Source organism: Pelodiscus sinensis, chromosome 33, assembly GCF_049634645.1.
Source record: "Pelodiscus sinensis isolate JC-2024 chromosome 33, ASM4963464v1, whole genome shotgun sequence".
Classification (NCBI taxonomy): Eukaryota; Metazoa; Chordata; order Testudines; family Trionychidae; genus Pelodiscus; species Pelodiscus sinensis.
Window position 1 is genome coordinate 4,827,965 of NC_134743.1, and position 18,842 is coordinate 4,846,806.

The 18,842-nt window shown below is 47.9% G+C and overlaps 1 protein-coding gene across 1 annotated transcript in view; it reads right to left on the reverse strand.

Moving 5' to 3' along the window:
- LOC102458418 (butyrophilin subfamily 3 member A1-like) overlaps nt 1–18,842 on the reverse strand; it is a 35,959-nt gene that overhangs the window by 5,029 nt on the left and 12,088 nt on the right. The window contains exons 5-9 of the mRNA XM_075914249.1: nt 10,755–10,775; nt 8,955–8,975; nt 6,417–6,437; nt 4,407–4,427; nt 454–474 (exon numbers count right to left, since the gene is read on the reverse strand). Coding sequence (XP_075770364.1) covers nt 454–474; nt 4,407–4,427; nt 6,417–6,437; nt 8,955–8,975; nt 10,755–10,775 — 105 coding nt within the window. The remainder of the gene's footprint in view (nt 1–453; nt 475–4,406; nt 4,428–6,416; nt 6,438–8,954; nt 8,976–10,754; nt 10,776–18,842) is intronic.

The window sequence follows — 18,842 nt, forward strand, 5'->3', positions numbered from 1 at the left end:
GATTTAAATATGCCGTGGTTCATTTCCAAAATGGCATCCAAGCACTTTATCAACAAAGATTTTTCGAAAGTGAAAGTGCTGTATAGATGCAGTTCTTCCAAAAAAACCCACTGTTTTTTTAAAGATACAATTTTGAAACTTTTTTTTTCCAAAAGAACCGCGTCCAGAATGTGCTTTCACTTTCGAAAATCCCTTTTTTGAAAAAGTGCTCAAATGCCATTATGCAAATGACACATGGGAAATTTAAGCCCCCGCTTCATTTGCACTTTCGATTTGCCTAATTTACATCACTCTTTGGAAAGAGGGATGTAGTCTAGATATAGCCTCTGACTTGTGTTTCCTTTCAGAAGCAGCCAAGAAAAACAGGAGAACAGGAGCAATGGTTCCTTTCACCTAAAACACAGGCAATGGAAGTGGGGACAGCAGCAGGTATGTACATGGGTCTTAACTCACCTAATTCCTTTGTTGTCTCATCTGAAGAAAAAAAATCCAACAATTATGACAGCCCTTTAAAGAGACTGGAACTTTTCAGTTTAGAAAAGAAGAGACTGAGGGGGGATATGATTAAGGTATATAAAATCATGAGTGGTGTGGAGAGGGCGGATAAAGAAAAGTTAGGGTATATCTACACTACAAAGCTAATTCGAACTAACAGCTGTTAGTTCGAATTAACTTTCATAGGCGCTACACATGCAAACCACTAATTCGAACTTAATTCGAACTAGCGGAGCGTTTAATTCGAACTAGGTAAACCTCATTCTATGAGGACTAACGCCTAGTTCGAATTAAGTAGTTCGAATTAAGGGCTGTGTAGCCACTTAATTCGAACTAGTGGGAGACTAGCCCTTCCCAGCTTGCCCTGGTGGCCACTCTGGGCACCACCAGGGAAACTTTTCTGCCCCTCTCCTGGCCCCGGAGCCCTTAAAGGGGCACGGTCTGGCTACGGTGCCCATGCCAAGTGCAAGCCTGCCAGCACCCAGCCAGCAGACCCTGCACTTGGCACGCCATGAGCCAGCCACCCGCTGCCACCCAGTCCTCTGCCTCTTCCCAGGAAGGAGTTCCACAGGCTGACTATTTGCTTTGTGAAGAAGAACTTTCTTTTATTAGTTTGAAGCCTGCTACCCATTAGTTTCATTTGGTGTCCTCTAGTCCTTCTATTATGGGAACTAATGAAGAACTTTGCTTTATGCACCCACTCCACACCACTCATGATTTTATAGACCTCTATCATATTCCCCCTCAGTCTCCTCTTTTCTAAGCTGAAAAGTCTCTTTAGCCTCTCTTCATATGGGACCTGTTCCAAACCCCTAATCATTTTAGTTGCCCTTTTCTGAACCCTTTCCAAGGCCAAAACATCTTTTCTGGGGTGAGGAGATCACATCTGTACACAGTACTGAAGAAATGGCGTACCATAGTTTTATACTTCCCCTCCTCCTTCTTCCCCTGGTTTCCCCCTTCCAGCTCCCTCCTCCCAGGTTTCTCCCTCCCCTCTTCCACCCTCTCTCTTCCCCTCTCCCACCTCCTTTTCCCAGTCTCCCCAGAGGTTAATCCCCCCCCCCCCCAGTTTTGTTAAATAAAGAGAGTTTCTATTTTTGAAAACGTGTCCTTTATTTTTCACATCAGGAAGGGGGGCTAAGGAGGGGTAAGTGGAAGGAGGTGAGGGAGGAATGGGGTACGAGCCCCTGATGGGGAGGACTGGGGTGGCTCTGTGGGCTCCTCGGGATGGAAGCTCTCCTGCAGGGCCTCCTCGATCCTGACAGTCCCCCGATTGACCTCCTCGGATGGCAGCCTGCGGCAAGTGCAGCTGGGCTGATGGCCGAGTGCTGTGATATGCCGACTGTGGGCACTTAGGGCACTCCAAGACAGGACTGTTTTGCTGTTCCTCATCGAAGTAGACAAGCAAGCGGGGAACCCTGAGAACTGTCTGTCCGGGGTGGGGGTCAGGTCCCTTTAAGCACAGCCCTCGGCTAGCCTGAGGCAGCAGCTCCACACTCTAAGCCCTAACCTGATGCCCTGCCGGCACTAGTTCCAGCCAGCCTTAACTTCGGTTCAGGTTCCACTCAATGTGGACATGCTAGTTCAAATGATCAAAACTCTAATTCAAATTAGTTTTTAAGTCTAGATGCACTAATTCGAATTAGCTTATTTCGAATTAACTAAGTTAGTTCGAATTAGTGCTTTAGTGTAGAAATACCCTTATTTATTAGTTCCCATAACAGAAGAACTAGAGGACACCAAATGAAATTAATAGGTAGCAAGTTTAAAACTAATAAAAGAGAGTTCTCCTTCACACAGCGTGTAGTCAACCTGTGGAACTCCTTGCCAGAGGAGGCTGTGAAGGGTAGGACTATAACAGAGTTTAAAGAGAAGCTAGATAATTTCATGGAGGTTAGGCCCATAAAAGGCTATTAGCCAGGAGATAGAAATGGTGTCCATGGCCTCTGTTTGTCAGAGGCTTGAGATGGATGGCACAAGACAAATCGCTTGATCATTGTCTTCGGTCCACCCTCTCTGGGGCACCTGGTGCTGGCCACTGTCGGCAGACAGGCTACTGGGCTAGATGGCCTTTTGGTCTGACCCAGTACGGCCATTCTTACAGTCTTGTAGTCAAGAAGGCTTATGGCATAAAATAAGTTCACAATCCTACTGGAAAGGCATAACAAGTGGGGTTCTGCAGGGATCTGTTTTGGGACTGGCTCTGTTCAATATCTTCATCAACGATTTAGATATTGGTATAGATAGTACGCTTATTAAGTTTGCAGATGATACCAAGCTGGGAAGGGTTGCAACTAATCTGGAGGATAGGGTCTTAATTCAAAATGATCTGGACAAATTGGAGAAATGGCCTGAGGTATGAAGTTTAACAAAGACAGGATGCAAAGTTCTCCACTTAGGAAGGAACAATCAGTTTCACACATACAAAATGGGAAGCGACTGTCTAGGAAGGAGTACGGCAGAAAGGGATCTAGGGGTTTTAGTGGACCACAAGCTGAATATGAGACAGCAGTGTGATGCGATTGCAAAGAAAGCAAACATGATTCTGGGATGCATTAACAGGTGTGTTGTGAGCAAGGCACAAGAAGTCATTCTTCTGCTCTACTCTGCACTGGTTAGGCCTCAGTTGGAGTATTGTGTCCAGTTCTGGGCACCGCATTTCAAGAAGGATGTGGAGAAATTGGAGAGGGTCCAGAGAAGAGCAACAAGAATGATTAAAGGTCTAGAGAACATGAGCTATGAGGGAAGGCTGAAGGAATTGGGTTTGTTTAGTTTAGAAAAGAGAAGATTGAGAGGAGACATGATAGCAGTTTTCAGGTATCTAAAAGGATGTCATAAAGAGGAGGGAGAAAACTTGTTCATCTTGGCCTCTGAGGATAGGACAAGAAGCAATGGGCTTAAACTGCAGCAAGGGAGGTTTAGGTTGGACATTAGGAAAAAGTTCCTAACTGTAGGGTTGTCAAACACTCGAATAAATTGCCCAGGGAGGTTGTGGAATCTCCATCTCTGGCGATATTTAAGAGTAGGTTAGATAAATGTCTATCAGGTCTAGACAGTATTTGGTCCTGCCATGGGGGCAGGGGACTGGACTCAATGACTTCTCGAGATCCCTTCCAGTCCTTGTAATCTAGGATTCTATGATATTAGGTTGCATTAAGAGGAGTATTGCCATCAGATCCAGAGAAGTGATTATTCTTTTGTTTTGGCTCTGAAAGTATTGTGTCCAGTTCTGGGCCTCCAACTACAGGAAGAATGTGGACTCACTGGAGAGGGTCCAATGGAGGGTGAACAAAGTTATTAAGGGGCTGGAGCATATGATCTATGAGGAGAGGTTGAGGGATCTGGGTTTGTTTAGTCTGGAGAAGAGAAGAGTGAGGTGGGATTTGATAGCAGCCTTTAACTCGTTGGAAGGGGGTTATAAAGAGGATGGAGGAAGTCTGTTCACAGTCGTGACGGATGGCAGAACTGGGAGCAATGGTCTCAAGTTACAGTGGGAGAGTTCTAGGTTGGATATTAGGAAACACTACTTCACGAGGAGGGTGGTGAAGCACTGGAATGGGTTACCTAGGAAAGTGGTGGAATCTCTATCCCTAGACGTTTGTAAGTATTGTCTTGATAAAGCCCTGGCTGGGTTGATTTAGTTGAGATTGGTCCTACCTTGGACGGGGGCTGGACTTGATGACCTTCTAAGGTCTCTTCCAGCTCTATTATTCTATGAACCTATGAACAGCACAACAGAGATCCAGCAAACACACATATATGCTATTGTCAAGCCAGGAGAAAGATGCATTTGCCAGGTAAGGAGAGTGTCAGGGGAGAAGGGAGATGATTTAACAATAAATCTTTCCTCTTTTCATTATAAAAGACTCCGTTGTGTTGGAAGTCTATTGAGCTGAAAATGACTGACTTACATATCGTCTTCTGCTGTTCTTCTGTAAAAACAAAATGCACCAAAAAAGATATGTTTACTATTGTTGGCAGAACCTTGCATCATTGAAGAGCTATGCTGTTCCTTATTCTGTAACTTGTTAGACATTTGGATGCAGACATTTCTTGTCACTCTGATGTGTGTAACCCAGCTCCCCAGCATTGGAGATTTTTCACCTGTCAGGCTGGAACATGTGCCCTGTGTTTCTTCAGGGCTCCTTCCAAGGACAGCTAATGGTAATGCAGTCTGAAAATACCTCAGTTCCTTCACACTTGGGAGGCTGGCTTATGATCTGGATCAAGGGGAGAACTGAGAATTGGCAAAGGGACCACCAATCGGGAGGGGGACAAATAAGGCAATTGCCCTTTTTTCAGTGATGCTATTGCTACTGTGGCAGCAGCCTCAGCCAGAGCTCCATGCCCTTTAAATCACCACCACCTAGCATGGCTTGTTTTGGGTGGTGCTTTGTGGCGTGGCGTGACAAGGGAGGCAGACCCAGGCCCAGAGCTATCCCCACAGCTTGTAAAAGGGCCCAGCAATTCTGTCTGCCCCTCTGGTGGATAATGGAACATGCCTTTCCAAATGGTAGCAGATATGTCCACCACTCAGGTGACTCTGAGAATGAACAGTTCAGGGGAAGGATTAGGGTTTACATGATAAACTCTAGAAGTTTACCTCTCACTTTGGTGCCATTGCAGCTGCAGAGTTCCAGGTAAATGTGTACACTAAGGACCAGATAGCAACCCCATAAATGTCTACTAACAAAGTATCCCTGAGGAAAGCTACCAGCTGCAAAGACTGGGGTGTGAGTGATAAGGCTTACTGGTCAGAGCTACAGTCAAGCCTAGAGGTCAAACCCAGAGTTCGTAACATCTCTACTAGACTGTAGCTTCAGGAGGAAGACCCAAAGATATATCAATTAAATTAAATTAAATGCTGATAAAACTTTAGTGAAAAACTCAGGGTGTGGACATAAGTCTACATTGCCCTTGAGAAACACTATTCTAGGAGGCCCAATCATCAATGTTTATAGTTCAGAGACTGTTGTGACAGTTACTGCTGTAAGGAAGGTGATAAACTCAAATGAGGCCAAGAAAAAGTGACCAGTGGTTCAAAGGGCAGTCTATGAGGGAGGTCAGTACTGAATGGAGGTTCAAAATAGTTTTTCTCTAAACCAACTTCAATTTATCAACTCAAATTTTCAATCAGGCACAGCAGAATTGGAGTCTGTGCCCCAAATGCAGAGCTAGTATGACCTCCCTAGTCCTATTTAAGACTGTTCAATTGTCCTCCAGCCCAGAGCCAATTCAATCTTTTCTTACTGAAGGGGTTTTGTGGGAGTCCAGAGAGAGGTACAGCACTGCCAAGACACAATCCTGTCTCTTGGCAGGAGACAAACTACATGACCACTGCAGTCCCTTCCAACCATACGATTCTATGAAATCAGACCTGATTCCCTCTTGGGCAATGTGTGAGACAGCCTCAGGTGGGTGTCAGGGAAGGTGAATGAGTAATTGAACTGCACCACATCATTGGTGCTCCAAATGAGATTGCATCTCAGAGTGTGAACAGCTCCTCCCGGAGATCTCAAACATGGAGGGGGAACAGCACCCTCAGTACCCTGCTGCCAAGGACAGGGGAAGCCAGGACAGTCTTCAGTCAGAAAAGCCCAAGAGCTCCCAACATAAGGTCTGGTTTCCAGTAGACTTTTGGGCTTTGCAATGATCCCAGGATGCTCTGCATTCTGCTGTATGATGGTAGAGACCAGCCACCCCAAATCACGAAAGAATACAATGAGAGGCCCTTGGCTGTCCCAACGGAGGTGTCCCATCCAAAGGAAAGATCTAGCCTTTCACTATCTTCCCCTTTGTCATTGTGACAGATTATTTAACTCCACAGAGTTTTCAAAGACCCAGACAGTTGATTGGGGCAATATAGATGGGATAACGTCTGACCCTTCACCTTCCCAACTGCATAAGTCAGAGCAACTTACCCTTTTCCCCCTCGAGCTGGTCTGCAAAAGAAAAACAAAAATACTACTTATCAATGTAGGCACTTTACTGTTATTAAACTAGGGGCAGACTGAGTTGAGAGTGAACAAAATCCATTATTTCTTCAATACTAGGAACATTAGCCATGCCCTTGAACATTAGAGAGCCTTCTCCAGCTGTGGCAAGACTCTTGTGGCAAGACGGTTGCTTGAACTATCTGTCTAAGTACACACCCAAAAGGTCAGGTGACATTGTACTTTGGTGCCCAGTCTGAGCAGCTGCCTTTTCAAATGGTTTCTTCTGCTATTCGTAGCAGAATGCTATTTCTTTCTGCCCAAGAAAGAAAAATAACTAAGGCTACATCTAGACTACTAATGTAAGTCAGAAAAAGATATGCAAATTGCAGTTTGCAATCTGCATATATTTTTCCGCTTTTCTGTTGAAAAAGGCTTTTCTAAAATTTGGTGCATCTACACGGCCCCACATTTTGGAGAAACCTGCTCTTTTGACCCATTCCTTCTTCCTGATTAAAACAAGGTTTACAGGGATGATTAAAGAGTGTGTCTGCTTTTTCAATTTCTTTTCTGAAAAAGCAGATGTGTTCTTTGGATGCAGTGTTGTTTTTCTGGGATACCTCTGGAATCCCAAAAAAGCAATGTAGTCTAGAAAAACCCTAAGCAGATGAATGTCAGGCTGGGTCATGGCAGATTTTTTCCCCACAAAGCTGAAGACAAAGCCAAACAAGTCCAAGGCATATGTGCTATGGCCAAGCCTTGATAATTGTAGGAGAGAAGGGAGAAGTTTAACCATAAACCTACTATACTGGAAAACGTGGCTTATGACTCCACTAAAGAGAACACCCAAAAGTCTTTCATGGAATATGCATCTGCATATGGTCTCAGACATGGATTTCAGTCAAGTGATTCTCAGTCAGAGGAGGGCCAGTGTTCACTTGAAAAATGATAGCAGTTTCACTTTGTTAAAATCTGCTTGAAGCTCAAAGCTTTTGTAACTGCACAGTGCAAAGAAATTGAGTGCAAATATCTGATAAAGCTCTGAGGAAAGCTCCAGGATGCAATAAATGGGTTGTAGGTAGCAGGCTTATTGGTTAGTGGTCAAATCCAGAGTTCAAAACCAAAGAGATCATCACAGAGTGAGCTGCAGGGCCAGAGTCAGAGACAGAGTCAGATGCAAGCTAGAGATCACAGCAGGGCTGTGTCTAGACTGGCAAATTTTTCTGGAAAATCAGCCGCCTTTCCGGAAAAACTTGCCAGCTGTCTACACTGGCCGCTTGAATTTCCAGAAAAGCACTGACGATCTCATGTAAGATCATCAGTGATTTTCCTGAAACACTATGCTGCTCCTGTTCAGGCAAAAGTCTTTTTCCAAAATACTTTTGCGCAAAAGGGCCAGTGTAGACAGCACAGTACTGTTTTCCGCAAAAAAGCCCCCATCGCGAAAATGGCGATTGGAGCTTTTTTGCGGAAAAGCGCGTCTAGATTGGCCACGGACGCTTTTCTGCAAAAAGTGCATCCTGCCAATCTAGACGCACTTTTCCAAAAATGCTTTTAACGGAAAACTTTTCCGTTAAAAGCATTTCCGGAAAATCATGCCAGTGTAGACGTAGCCCTAAAGACAATATCAGATGCCTGCCCGGGGGCAGACCTGGAGACAGTGTTAGGTGTATGGAACAGGAAGAGGGACCTGGAGAGGAGCTAAGAGTAAACAGGAGACAGAAATAGGAGACAGGAACCAGAAGCAGAAGGGGAAGCAAGATTCTATGACCCAGTGACAAAGCCAAATACAGAGCTATTATAATCTCTCTAGTCCTACTTATGTCCACTCCGGTGCCATCTAGCCCAGTGCAAAAAATTTCTTGCCTACTAAAGAGGTTTGTGGGGTCCAGAGGGAGGAGTACAGCATTGCTGAGACAGATTCTTGCATTTTCGCAGGTTTAGAAATATGACCACTGCCATCCCTCCTAACCATATAGTTCTATGAAATTGCACCTATTTTCAGCATAGACAATGACCAGCTGGGTATCAGGGAAGGTGAATGGGTTGCTAAACTGAACATTTGGTGCTTCAGATTGATTATAGCTCAGGTGTTACCAGCTCCTCCTAGAAGTCCAAGTTATGCAGGGACACAGCACCCTCAGTGGCCAGTACCCTCCAGGGCACAGAGAAGCCAGGACAATCTTTGGGAAGAACGGTCTGAACCCCTCAGCATGGGGCCTGGTTTTCAACAGACTTTTGCACTTTGCTGTAATTCCGGAATGCTCTGCACTCCTCTGTACGATGTCAGAAACCCCTCGCCTCACTCACATTGTGGAAGAATGCAATGAAAGGCCTCTGGGTGTCTCAACAAATATTTCACATCCAAGAACCTGTTCTGGCCTTTCACTACCCTGACATTTCTCCTTTGAGCAAATTATGAAACCTCACAGAGTTTTCAAAGAGACCAAAAGTTTTTTGATGGAATATAATTGGGAAAATCACTGAACCATCCCATTCCCAAATGTACAACTCAGAGCAACTTACCTTTTTCCTTCTTAAGTGTGGCTGCAAAATAAAAACAAAAACGATACTTTTCAACACGGGCACTTCTTTGTTATCAAATTAGGTGCCTATTAATTACAAAGTGATTGATTTCCTTTATTCCTTATATAGTAGGAACATTAGAAAATAAAGGAGCTTCATCATCTGTTGATTTGTGGAACTCTTCACATGCCCATTCCTCTAATATGGAAGACAGAAGATGGATTTGATTCCGATGTATTGTGATTAATTTGAAAGAATTTTCATGGTCACTAATATATATCAATATTTCTGTGACACACAATACAAGCCTCCTATTATGACATAAGGCATTTAAACTTCCTTCTAGAACTGATGAAGGAACCAACCAGAGGCCATGCTTAGCTTGACCTATTATTCATAAACAGGGAGGAATTAGTAGGGGAAATAGATGTGAGTGGCAACTTGGGTAGCAGAGATTGTCTGACCGAAGGAAGAAAGGAGAGCAGCAGGATACATACACTGGACCTCAGAAAAGCAGAGTTTGATTACATTAGGGATCTGATAGGTAGGAATCCCTGGGTTGCTAACATGATGGGGAAAAGAATCAAGGAGAGCTAACAATATTTCAAAGAAGCCTTATTCAACATGCAGGAACAAAGCATCCCAAGGCACAGTAAGAAAAGCAAATATGGTAGATGACCATTTTGGCTTAACAATGAAATCTTTGGTGAGCTCAAACACAAAGAAAGCTTACATGACATGGAATCTTGGACAGATGACTAGGAAAGAGTGTTGAAAAACTTTATTGACACATTTTTTTCAATTAGGCACAGCAGAATTGGAATTTGTGTCGCACATGCAGAGGTAATATGACTTCCCAAGTCCTATTTAAGACCATCTAATTGTCCTCAGCCCAGAGCCCTACTTACCTTTTTCCTACTGAAAGGTTTTTGTGCTGTCCACAGACAGGATTGCATTACTGCTGAGACACAATCCTGCCTCTTGGCGGGGAACACACTACACCCTTAGCAGCCTGTTACTAATCTTCTATCAGAAAAGACAAAGACCTCTGAGCATGAGGCCTGGTTACCAGCATACTCTTGTCCTTTGAAGTCGTCCCAGGATGCTCTGCACACTGTTGTATGATAGTAGAGACCACCCACCATAAATGAGGGAAGAATTCAATGAGAGGCCCTTGAATGTCCCACCAGGAGTGTCCCATCCAAAGGCATGAGCCTGCTTTCATTAAACTGGTCTCTGTCCCTGGGACAGATTAAAAAATCCCACAGAGCTTTGAAAGACACAGGGGCTGTATCTAGACTACATGCAGAGGCATGTAGATTAGACAGATCAGCAAAGGCAAATGAAGCCGCGATTTAAATGATCGCGGTTTCATTTACATTTACATGGCTGCCGCGCTGAGCCGACAAACAGCTGATCAGCTGTTTGTCGGCTCGCGCGCTAGTCTGGACGTTCCCCCTGTCGACATCAAAGCCCTTTGTCGGCAGCCCTGTTATTCCTCGTGGGATGAGGTTTACCGGGGCTGCCGACAAAGGGCTTTGATGTCGACAGGGGGAACATCCAGACTAGCGCGCGAGCCGACAAACAGCTGATCAGCTGTTTGTCGGCTCAGCGCGGCAGCCATGTAAATGTAAATGAAACCGCGATCATTTAAATCACGGCTTCATTTGCCTTTGCTGAACAAACAAATCTACATGCCTCTGCCGACAGAGGCATGTAGTTTAGACGTACCCCAGGAGTCTTGGTGGGGGTAACGTCTGACTCTTCACCCTCCCAATTGCATAAATGAGAGCAACTTACCATTTTCTTCCTTGAGCTGGGCTGCAAAAGAATAACAAAAATAATACTTACCAATGTAGGCATTTATTGTTATAAAACTAGGGGCAGACTGAGTTAAGAGTGAATGAGATCCATCATTTCTTCAGTACTAGGGACATTAGCCATGCTCTTGAATATTAGCCAGCCATCTTCAGCTATTGACTCTTGGACCTATTCACATGCCCATTCCCTCAAAACTGAAGACAGATTTATTTCCAATATATTGTGAATAAATTGGCAAAAAGTTTCAGGATCACTGCTATGCATCTACATCTCTGTTACATGCAATCCACATCTCCTATAATGACATCATATTTGTACAAATCATTATGTTTCAGTTTTACTGAACAATCCTTTTTCTTTGCACATCATCTTTTATAGTGCAGAGATGGAAAGTAACTAAGTAGAAATACTTGTTACGCTAGTCAAGTACATTTTTTTGGTATTTGTACTTTACTCAAGTAATTTATTTTTGTGATACTTTGACTTTTATTCAAGTAGGTTTTCTAGAAAATATTCTTTTTACTCTACTACAATTTCTGGAAACACTTAGTTACTCAATACTTTCATCAGTCTGATTTGCCTAAGCACAGTTGCATGTGAAAGCACCCAATCATTCAAAAAAATAGCCAATCAATAAGCACAATGACCTGCCCAAGGAAAAAGCCTTTTAATAGCCACATCAACACTTTTTCATTCAAAAATAGTATCTATGCAGACACTGCCAGCCTGAGACCTGAGCAACCAGGGCGGCTGCCCAGGCTGATGTGCTAAGGGGGGCACATTTGAATAGTCTCATGTGACTTTACCTGGGGCCAGACAGTTAAATAGGAGGGAAACCCAGCAGTCAGCTCAGCCAAGGTCAACATGTGCACATTGTCTTTCATAGAGTGTCCATTTTATGAAGTTATGTTTCTTGGAGAATACCCAACAGCATACGAGAGCTCATTTAAAAATGTCATTATATATGAGCAGCACTCATCAGATCTAGCAAATATTTACATATGCTATAGGCTAGGCAAGGCACTCAAAGGACCTCATGAAAGTCAAGAGAGTATAGACATACCCTAGGTTAGGCTAAAAGGGATTAAAAACAAAGGTGATGTCATGCTAGGAGTCTACTACAGGCCACCTACCCAGGTGGAAGAAGTGGATGAGGCTTTTTTTAAACAACTAACAAAATCATCCAAAGCCCAAGATTTGGTGGTGATGGGGGACTTCAAATATCCAGATATATGTTGGGAAAATAACACAGCAGGGCACAGATTATCCAGTAAGTTCTTGGATTGCATTGGAGACAACATTTTATTTCAGAAGGTTGAAAAAGCTACCGGGGGGAAGCTGTTCTAGATTTGATCCTAACAAATAGGGAGGAACTGGTTGAGAATTTAAAAGTGGAAGGCAGCTTGGGTGAAAGTGATCATGAAATCATACATTTCAGGAAGGTGGATTTTGGTAAGATCAGAGAGCTGATAGTTAAGGTCCCATGGAAATCAAGATTGAGGGGAAAAACAACTGAGGAGAGTTGGCAGTTTTTCAAAGGGACATTGTTAAGGGCCCAAAAGCAAGCTATTCTGCTGTGTTGGAAAGATAGAAAATATGGCAAAAGACTGCCTTGGCTTAACCACGAGATCTTGCATGATCTAAAAATAAAAAGGAGTCATATAAAAAATGGAAAATAGGACAAATTACAAAGGATGAATATAGGCAAACTGCACAGGAATGCAGGGGCAAGATTAGAAAGGCAAAGGCACAGAATGATTTCAAACTAGCCACGGGAATAAAGGGAAACAAGAAGACTTTTTATAAATACATTAGAAGCAAGAGGAAGACCAAGGAGAGGGTAGGCCCACTGGTCAGTGAGGAGAGAGAAACAGTAACAGGAAACTTGGAAATGGCAGAGATGCTTAATGACTTCTTTGTTTCGGTCTTCACCGAGAAGTCTGAAGGAATGCCTAACATAGGGTATGTCTACACTACAACGTTAATTCGAACTAACTTAGTTTGAATTTGTTAATTCGAACTAAGCTAATTCGAACTAACGGATCCAGACTAAAAAACTAGTTTGAATTAGCGTTTTGCTAATTCGAACCAGCATATCCACATTAAGTGGACCCTGAACCGAGGTTAAGGATGGCCGGAAGCAGTGCCGGCAGGGCATCAGAGGAGAACTTAGAGCGTGAAGATGCTGTCTCAGGCTAGCCGAGGGCTGTGCTTAAAGGGTCTCGACCCCCACGCCGGACAGAAAGTTCTCAGGGGTGCCCCGCTTGCAAAGCAGTCCTGGCTTGGAGAGCCCTGAGTGCCCACACTGGGCACATCACAGCACTCGGCCATCAGACCGGCTGCACTTGCCGCAGGCTGCCATCTGGGGAGAGGAGGTAATTGGGGGGCTGCAAGAGAGGTTCCACCCCCAGAATCCTACAGAGCCAGCCCAGTCCTCCGCATCAGTGGCTCGTACCCCATTCCTCCCTTACCTCCTTCCACCTACCCTTCCCTAGCCCCCCTTCCTGATGTACAAAATAAAGAAAACGTGTGGTCAAAAATATAATCTCTCTTTATTGAACAAAACTCGGGGAGACTGGGAAAAGGAGGTGGGAGAGGGGAAGAGAGAGGGTGGGAGAGGGGAGGGCAACTACAATGATCAGAGGTTTGGAACAGGTCCCATATAAAGAGAGGCTAAAGAGACTGGGACTTTTGAGTTTAGAAAAGAGGAGACTGAGGGGGGATAGGATAGAGGTTTATAAAAGCAAGAGTGGGGTGGAGAGGGTGCATAAAGAAAAGTTCTTCATTAGTTCCCATTATAGAAGGACTAGAGGACACCAAAGGAAAGGAATGGGTAGCAGGCTTCAAACTAGTAACAGAAAGTTGTTCTTCACAAAGCAAAGAGTCAACCTATGGAACTCCTTGCTGCAGGAGGCTGTGAAGGCTAGAACTAGAACAGAGTTTAAAGAGAAGTTAAATCAAGTCATGGAGGTTGGGTCCATAGAATGGTATTAGCCAGGGGGTAGGAGTGGTGTCCCTGCCCAAAGTTTGTGGAAGGCTGGAGAGGGATGGCACGAGACAAATGGCTTGGTCACTGTCTTCGGTCCATCCCCTCCAGGGTCCCTAGAGTTGGCCGCTGTCGGCAGACAGGCTACTGGGCTAGATGGACCTTTGGTCTGACCCAGTACAAACATTGTAAGTTCAGGGCTCAGGGTTGGGGGTCTCAGTGGACCACCTTGATTTTCATGCACACCTGCTCCTGGGTGGCCAGGCTGGCAGCTCTCCTGCCCTAGATGGCCACTTTCCTGTGCCTAGTGCGGAGGTCATGGACGAGGTCCACGATGTCCGCACTAGACCAGGTGGGTGCCCGCCTCTTGCGGTCCCGGGCAAGCTCCCGGGAGCCGCCAGCCTGGTCCTGGGAAGAGGGGGAGGGCTGGGGGGCATCGGGTGTCTGGCTCGAGCCGTGCCAGGTGCAGGGTCTGCTAGCTGGGTGCTGGCAGGCTTGCACCTGGCACGGGCACCGTAGCCAGTCCATGCCCCTTTAAGGGCTCCGGGGCTGGGAGGGGGGCAGAAGAGTTTCCCTGGTGGTGCCCAGAGTGGCCACCAGGGAAAGCTGGGGAGGGCTAGCCTCCCACTAGTTCTAATTAAGGGGCTACACACCCCTTAATTCGAACTAGTAAGTTCGAACTAGGCTTAGTCCTCGTACAATGAGGTTTACCTAGTTCAAACTAAGTGCTCCGCTAGTTCGAATTAAGTTCGAACTAGCGGAGCGCTAGTGTAGCGCCTATCAAAGTTAATTCGAGCTAATGTCCGTTAGTTCGAATTAACTTTGTAGTGTAGACATACCCTAAGGCTACATTGGCCCCTTCTTCGGAAGAGGCATGTTAATTTCTAACTTGGGAATAGGGAAATCCGCGGGCGATTTAAATATCCCCTGCGGGATTTAAATAAACATGGCCGCCGCTTTTTTTCTGGCTTGGGAAAAAGCCGGAAAAGAGCGTCTAGTCTGGCACAATCCTCCGGAATAAAGCCCTTTTCCGGAGGATCTCTTATTCCTACTTGCAAGCCAGAAAAAAGCGGCTGACATGTTTATTTAAATCCCACGGGGGATATTTAAATCCCCCGCGGATTTCCCTATTCCCAAGTTAGAAATTAACATGCCTCTTACGAAGAAGGGGCCAATGTAGATGTAGCCCAGGTGTTCTCAGTACCACTAGATGAGACAGTACAAGACCCAGAAGGTGTGTGGGTTACACTAACCCTGTCAAATAAATAATTCTTTCATCAAACTAATGTCGTCTATAGCAGAGTTTATGTTATCCATCACTCAGTTCGGTGGATTTTTCACATCCCTGAGCAACCTAGCTACTAATTAACAAGGGATATTTGTTATTATAGATGTGTTTTTTAATTGACTGAAATGCTAGTAATTGCTAAAGGATGGTTGTTCTGTGATCAATGAAATAATAAACCACTGTCTGGTGTTTAGGTCAATAAGAATTAGATTAACACGGATTACTCGTGATTTCTGCAATAGTAGCTCAATGACTCAGTCTTTAGCTTACTGGTTACACAAGTTGGGATATCTGGGACAGAATTCACAGAACAGTCTGGGGAAAGGATTTTTTAGTGCTGAACAGTATGTAAGCAAAGGAGCTGGAGGAGTTAGTGAAGAATAAATTAAGCAACCATCACTTCTCCAGTTTTTAGATTGTCTGGGTGATGTATAAAATACGGCTGTCAATAAATTGCAGTTAATTCACATGATGAACTTAAAAATATTAATCACATTTTTAAACCCACTGTTCAACAACAGATCACCAGTTGTTGATTGATTGTTTTTCTTTTCAATTGTCATACAGGCTGCCCACTCAGTTCTTCTCAGTGCCAGACCAAGGCAGCAAATATCACACAGACTGCCCATTGGCTTCACCCTGCAGCCAGTCTGAGGCAGCAGGGGCTGCCTGCATAGGCTGAAAGGCATGGTGGGCAGATGCTTGCAGCTGTTCAATGGGGCCAGCCCAGAGTAGCAGAGACCATGTGGCACAGTGGGCAGTTGCTCCAACAGGGCCAGCTTGGGGCAGTGGATGCCATGTTACCAGCCAGCAGCTGCAACTCAGGGTGGGGGTGCTTGCTATCCCCCTGTGTTCATTTGTGAGTGTGATGGGGCAGGGGAGTCCTGCACTTACCCCTGGAGCTCTCCAGGAAGAGCAGGGCCGACCATGGCACTCCGCACAGACGCAGCTGGCTCACCAGCCGACATGGGACCAGTGCGGTGCCTGAATAAGGGTATGTCTACACTGCAAAGTTAGTTCGAACTAACGGACGTTAGTTCGAACTAACTTTCTTAGGCGCTACACTAGCGCTCCGTTAGTTCGAACTTAATTCGAACTAACGGAGCGCTTAGTTCAAACTAGGTAAACCTCATTTTACGAGGATTAAGCCTAGTTCGAACTAGCTAGTTCGAATTAAGGGCTGTGTAGACCCTTAATTCGAACTAGTGGGAGGCTAAGGCTTCCCAGGTTTCCCTGGTGGCCACTCTGGCCAACACCAGGGAAACTCTATTGCCCCCCTCCCGGCCCTGGAGCCCTTAAAGGGCCACGGGCTGGCTACTCACTTTGTGCCAGTTGCAAGGCTGCAAGCACCCGTGCCTGCACAGCCTGCACCTGCCACAGAATGAGCCAGCCATCCGAGGGCTCCCAGCCCTCCACTGCTCCCCAGGACCAGCCTGGCGGCTCCCAGGACCCTGCCCGGGGGCGCAAAAGGCGGGCGCCCGCCTGGTCAAGTTCGGAGATCGTGGACCTCATCGAGGTTTGGGGGGAAGCCTCCAATGTCCACGATCTCCGCACTAGCCACCGGAACGCGGCCATCTACGGACGCATGGCTGCCAGTCTGGCCGCCAGGGGCCACCAGCGCAGCTAGGAGCAGGTGCGCTGCAAAATAAAGGACTTGTGGCAGTCCTACTCCCGGGCCTGCCTGCCAGGGGCCGACCCGGAGGACTGCCCCCACTTCCACGCCCTGAACCGCATCCTGGGGGCTCATGCCAACCCTGCCCCCCGGGACGTGATTGACCCCGGGGCAGAGGGACCGCTCCTGGACACAGAGCAGGAGGAAGAGGGCTCTGAGAGCCAGGAGCCTGCCGCCAGCCTGCCCAGGACCCGGGACCCCCGAGGCACGCCACAGACCCACTCGCCTGCATCATCTGAGGCCGGGGAGGCGTCCACCTGTGATTACCCTCGTGTTCCCCTTATGTGTACGGGGGGCTGGGGCGAGAGGGAGCCCCGGGACCGTGCGCCTGGGCCTTGCCCACCACAGAGCAGCAGCTGGGGATCCTGCAGGGGCCCTGGCCTTGCACAGGGGAGCTGGGTTTCACACACCTGGGCCCCTGGGGTAATTGACCGCTGGTCTTCTTGCACCACAGCTGCAGCACCTGGGCCTGCAGGGCACACCACACCGCCTGCAGCAGCCGCCCGCGCCCGGGCAAGCAGGACAGCCAGGAAGCAGGAGGACTACCAGAGGCGGCACCTCCGGTTCCTGGATCGACAGCTCCGTCTCCAGGACCACTGGGTCCAGGAGGACCTCAGGCTGCGCCGGAGGAGTCTGGAGGCCCTGGAGGCGCAGGGCCGTGCTCTGCGAGGCCACCTCCAGAGCCTGCTGGACCGCTTCCCATTTCCTCCTCCCCCTGCTCCCCCTCTTGCTCCCCCTGCTCCCCCTCTTGCTCCCCCTGCTCCCGCTCCTGCTTCCGCTCCTGCTTCCTCCACACCCCCTGTCCCTCCTGCCCCCCCCCCCACAACCATTCCCCACCGACGCCCCCGGACCCGCAGTGTGGTGAGACGGGAGAGGCAGCCGGACTCCCACCCCTGAACTTTCCTTTCCCTTCCTCCCTTCCCTCCCCTCCCCTTCCAGCTCCCTCGTCCCAGGTTTCCCCTTCCCTTCTCCCACCTTCATTCCTCCCTCCCCCACCCCAGTTCTGTGAAATAAACAGACGTTTTTGTTTGAAAAACAGGTGTCTTTATTTTACAGTAGATAGGGAGGGAAAGGGGAAGGGGGGTAGGGTGGAAGAAGGCCCCAGTGGGGCATGCAAGGGAGAGGTCAGTCCTCCTCCTCCACCTGGAAGCTCTCCCGCAGGGCTTCCCGGATCCGGATGGCCCCCCGCTGGGCTTCCCGGACGGCGGCGGTGTGGGGCTGACCGCAGTGGCCAGCCATGCGGTCAGCCTCAGCCATCCAGGCTGGCAGGAAAGCCTCCCCCTTTCGCTCACACAAATTGTGGAGCACACAACATGCCGCCACCACGGGAGGGATGTTGTGCTCGGCCAGGTCCAGACGGGTAAGGAGGCATCGAAAGCGGGCTTTCAGTCTCCCGAAGGCCCCCTCCACCACGATGCGGGCCCTGGTCAGCCTGGCATTGAAGGCCTGGCGGGAGGGATTGAGGTGCCCCGTGTAAGGCTTCATGAGCCAGGGCTGCAGTGGGTAGGCGGCATCCCCCACCAGGCACACGGGCATGTCCACGTCCCCGACCCTGATGTGGCGGTCGGGGAAGAAGGTCCCGTCCTGCAGCCGCTGGCACACGGAGGAGTTGTGGTACACCCGGGCGTTGTGTGCTTTGCCGGACCAGCCCACATTAATGTCCATGAACTGTCCCCGGTGGTCACACATGGCCTGCAGGATCACAGAGAAGTACCCCTTTCCGTTGACGTACCGGGACGCCTGGTGATCTGGGGCATGGATGGGGATGTGCATCCCGTCAATGGCCCCCCCGCAGTTGGGGAAGCCGAGGGCGCTGAATCCCCGGATGACGGCGTCCGGGTCGGCGAGGCGGACCACCCTGCGGAGCAGCACCCGGTTGATGGCCTTGACCACCTGTGAAGAGAGACACAGCAAAGCGCCAATCAGTGGGGCGCCCGGGTGGCTGGGAGCGTGCGTGTCCTGGCAGTGCCCCGCGCCCCACTCCCGGAAGCAACCCCCCTGGCGGCGTGTAGTACGGCCGGGACAGCCCGAACCCTCCGGTGCGGGGCGCTTTTGCCTCCTCCCGCCCCCCCTTTGTCCCTGGGGCGGCCCATCCCCTCCTCGCAGCCCCCCTCACGCCCG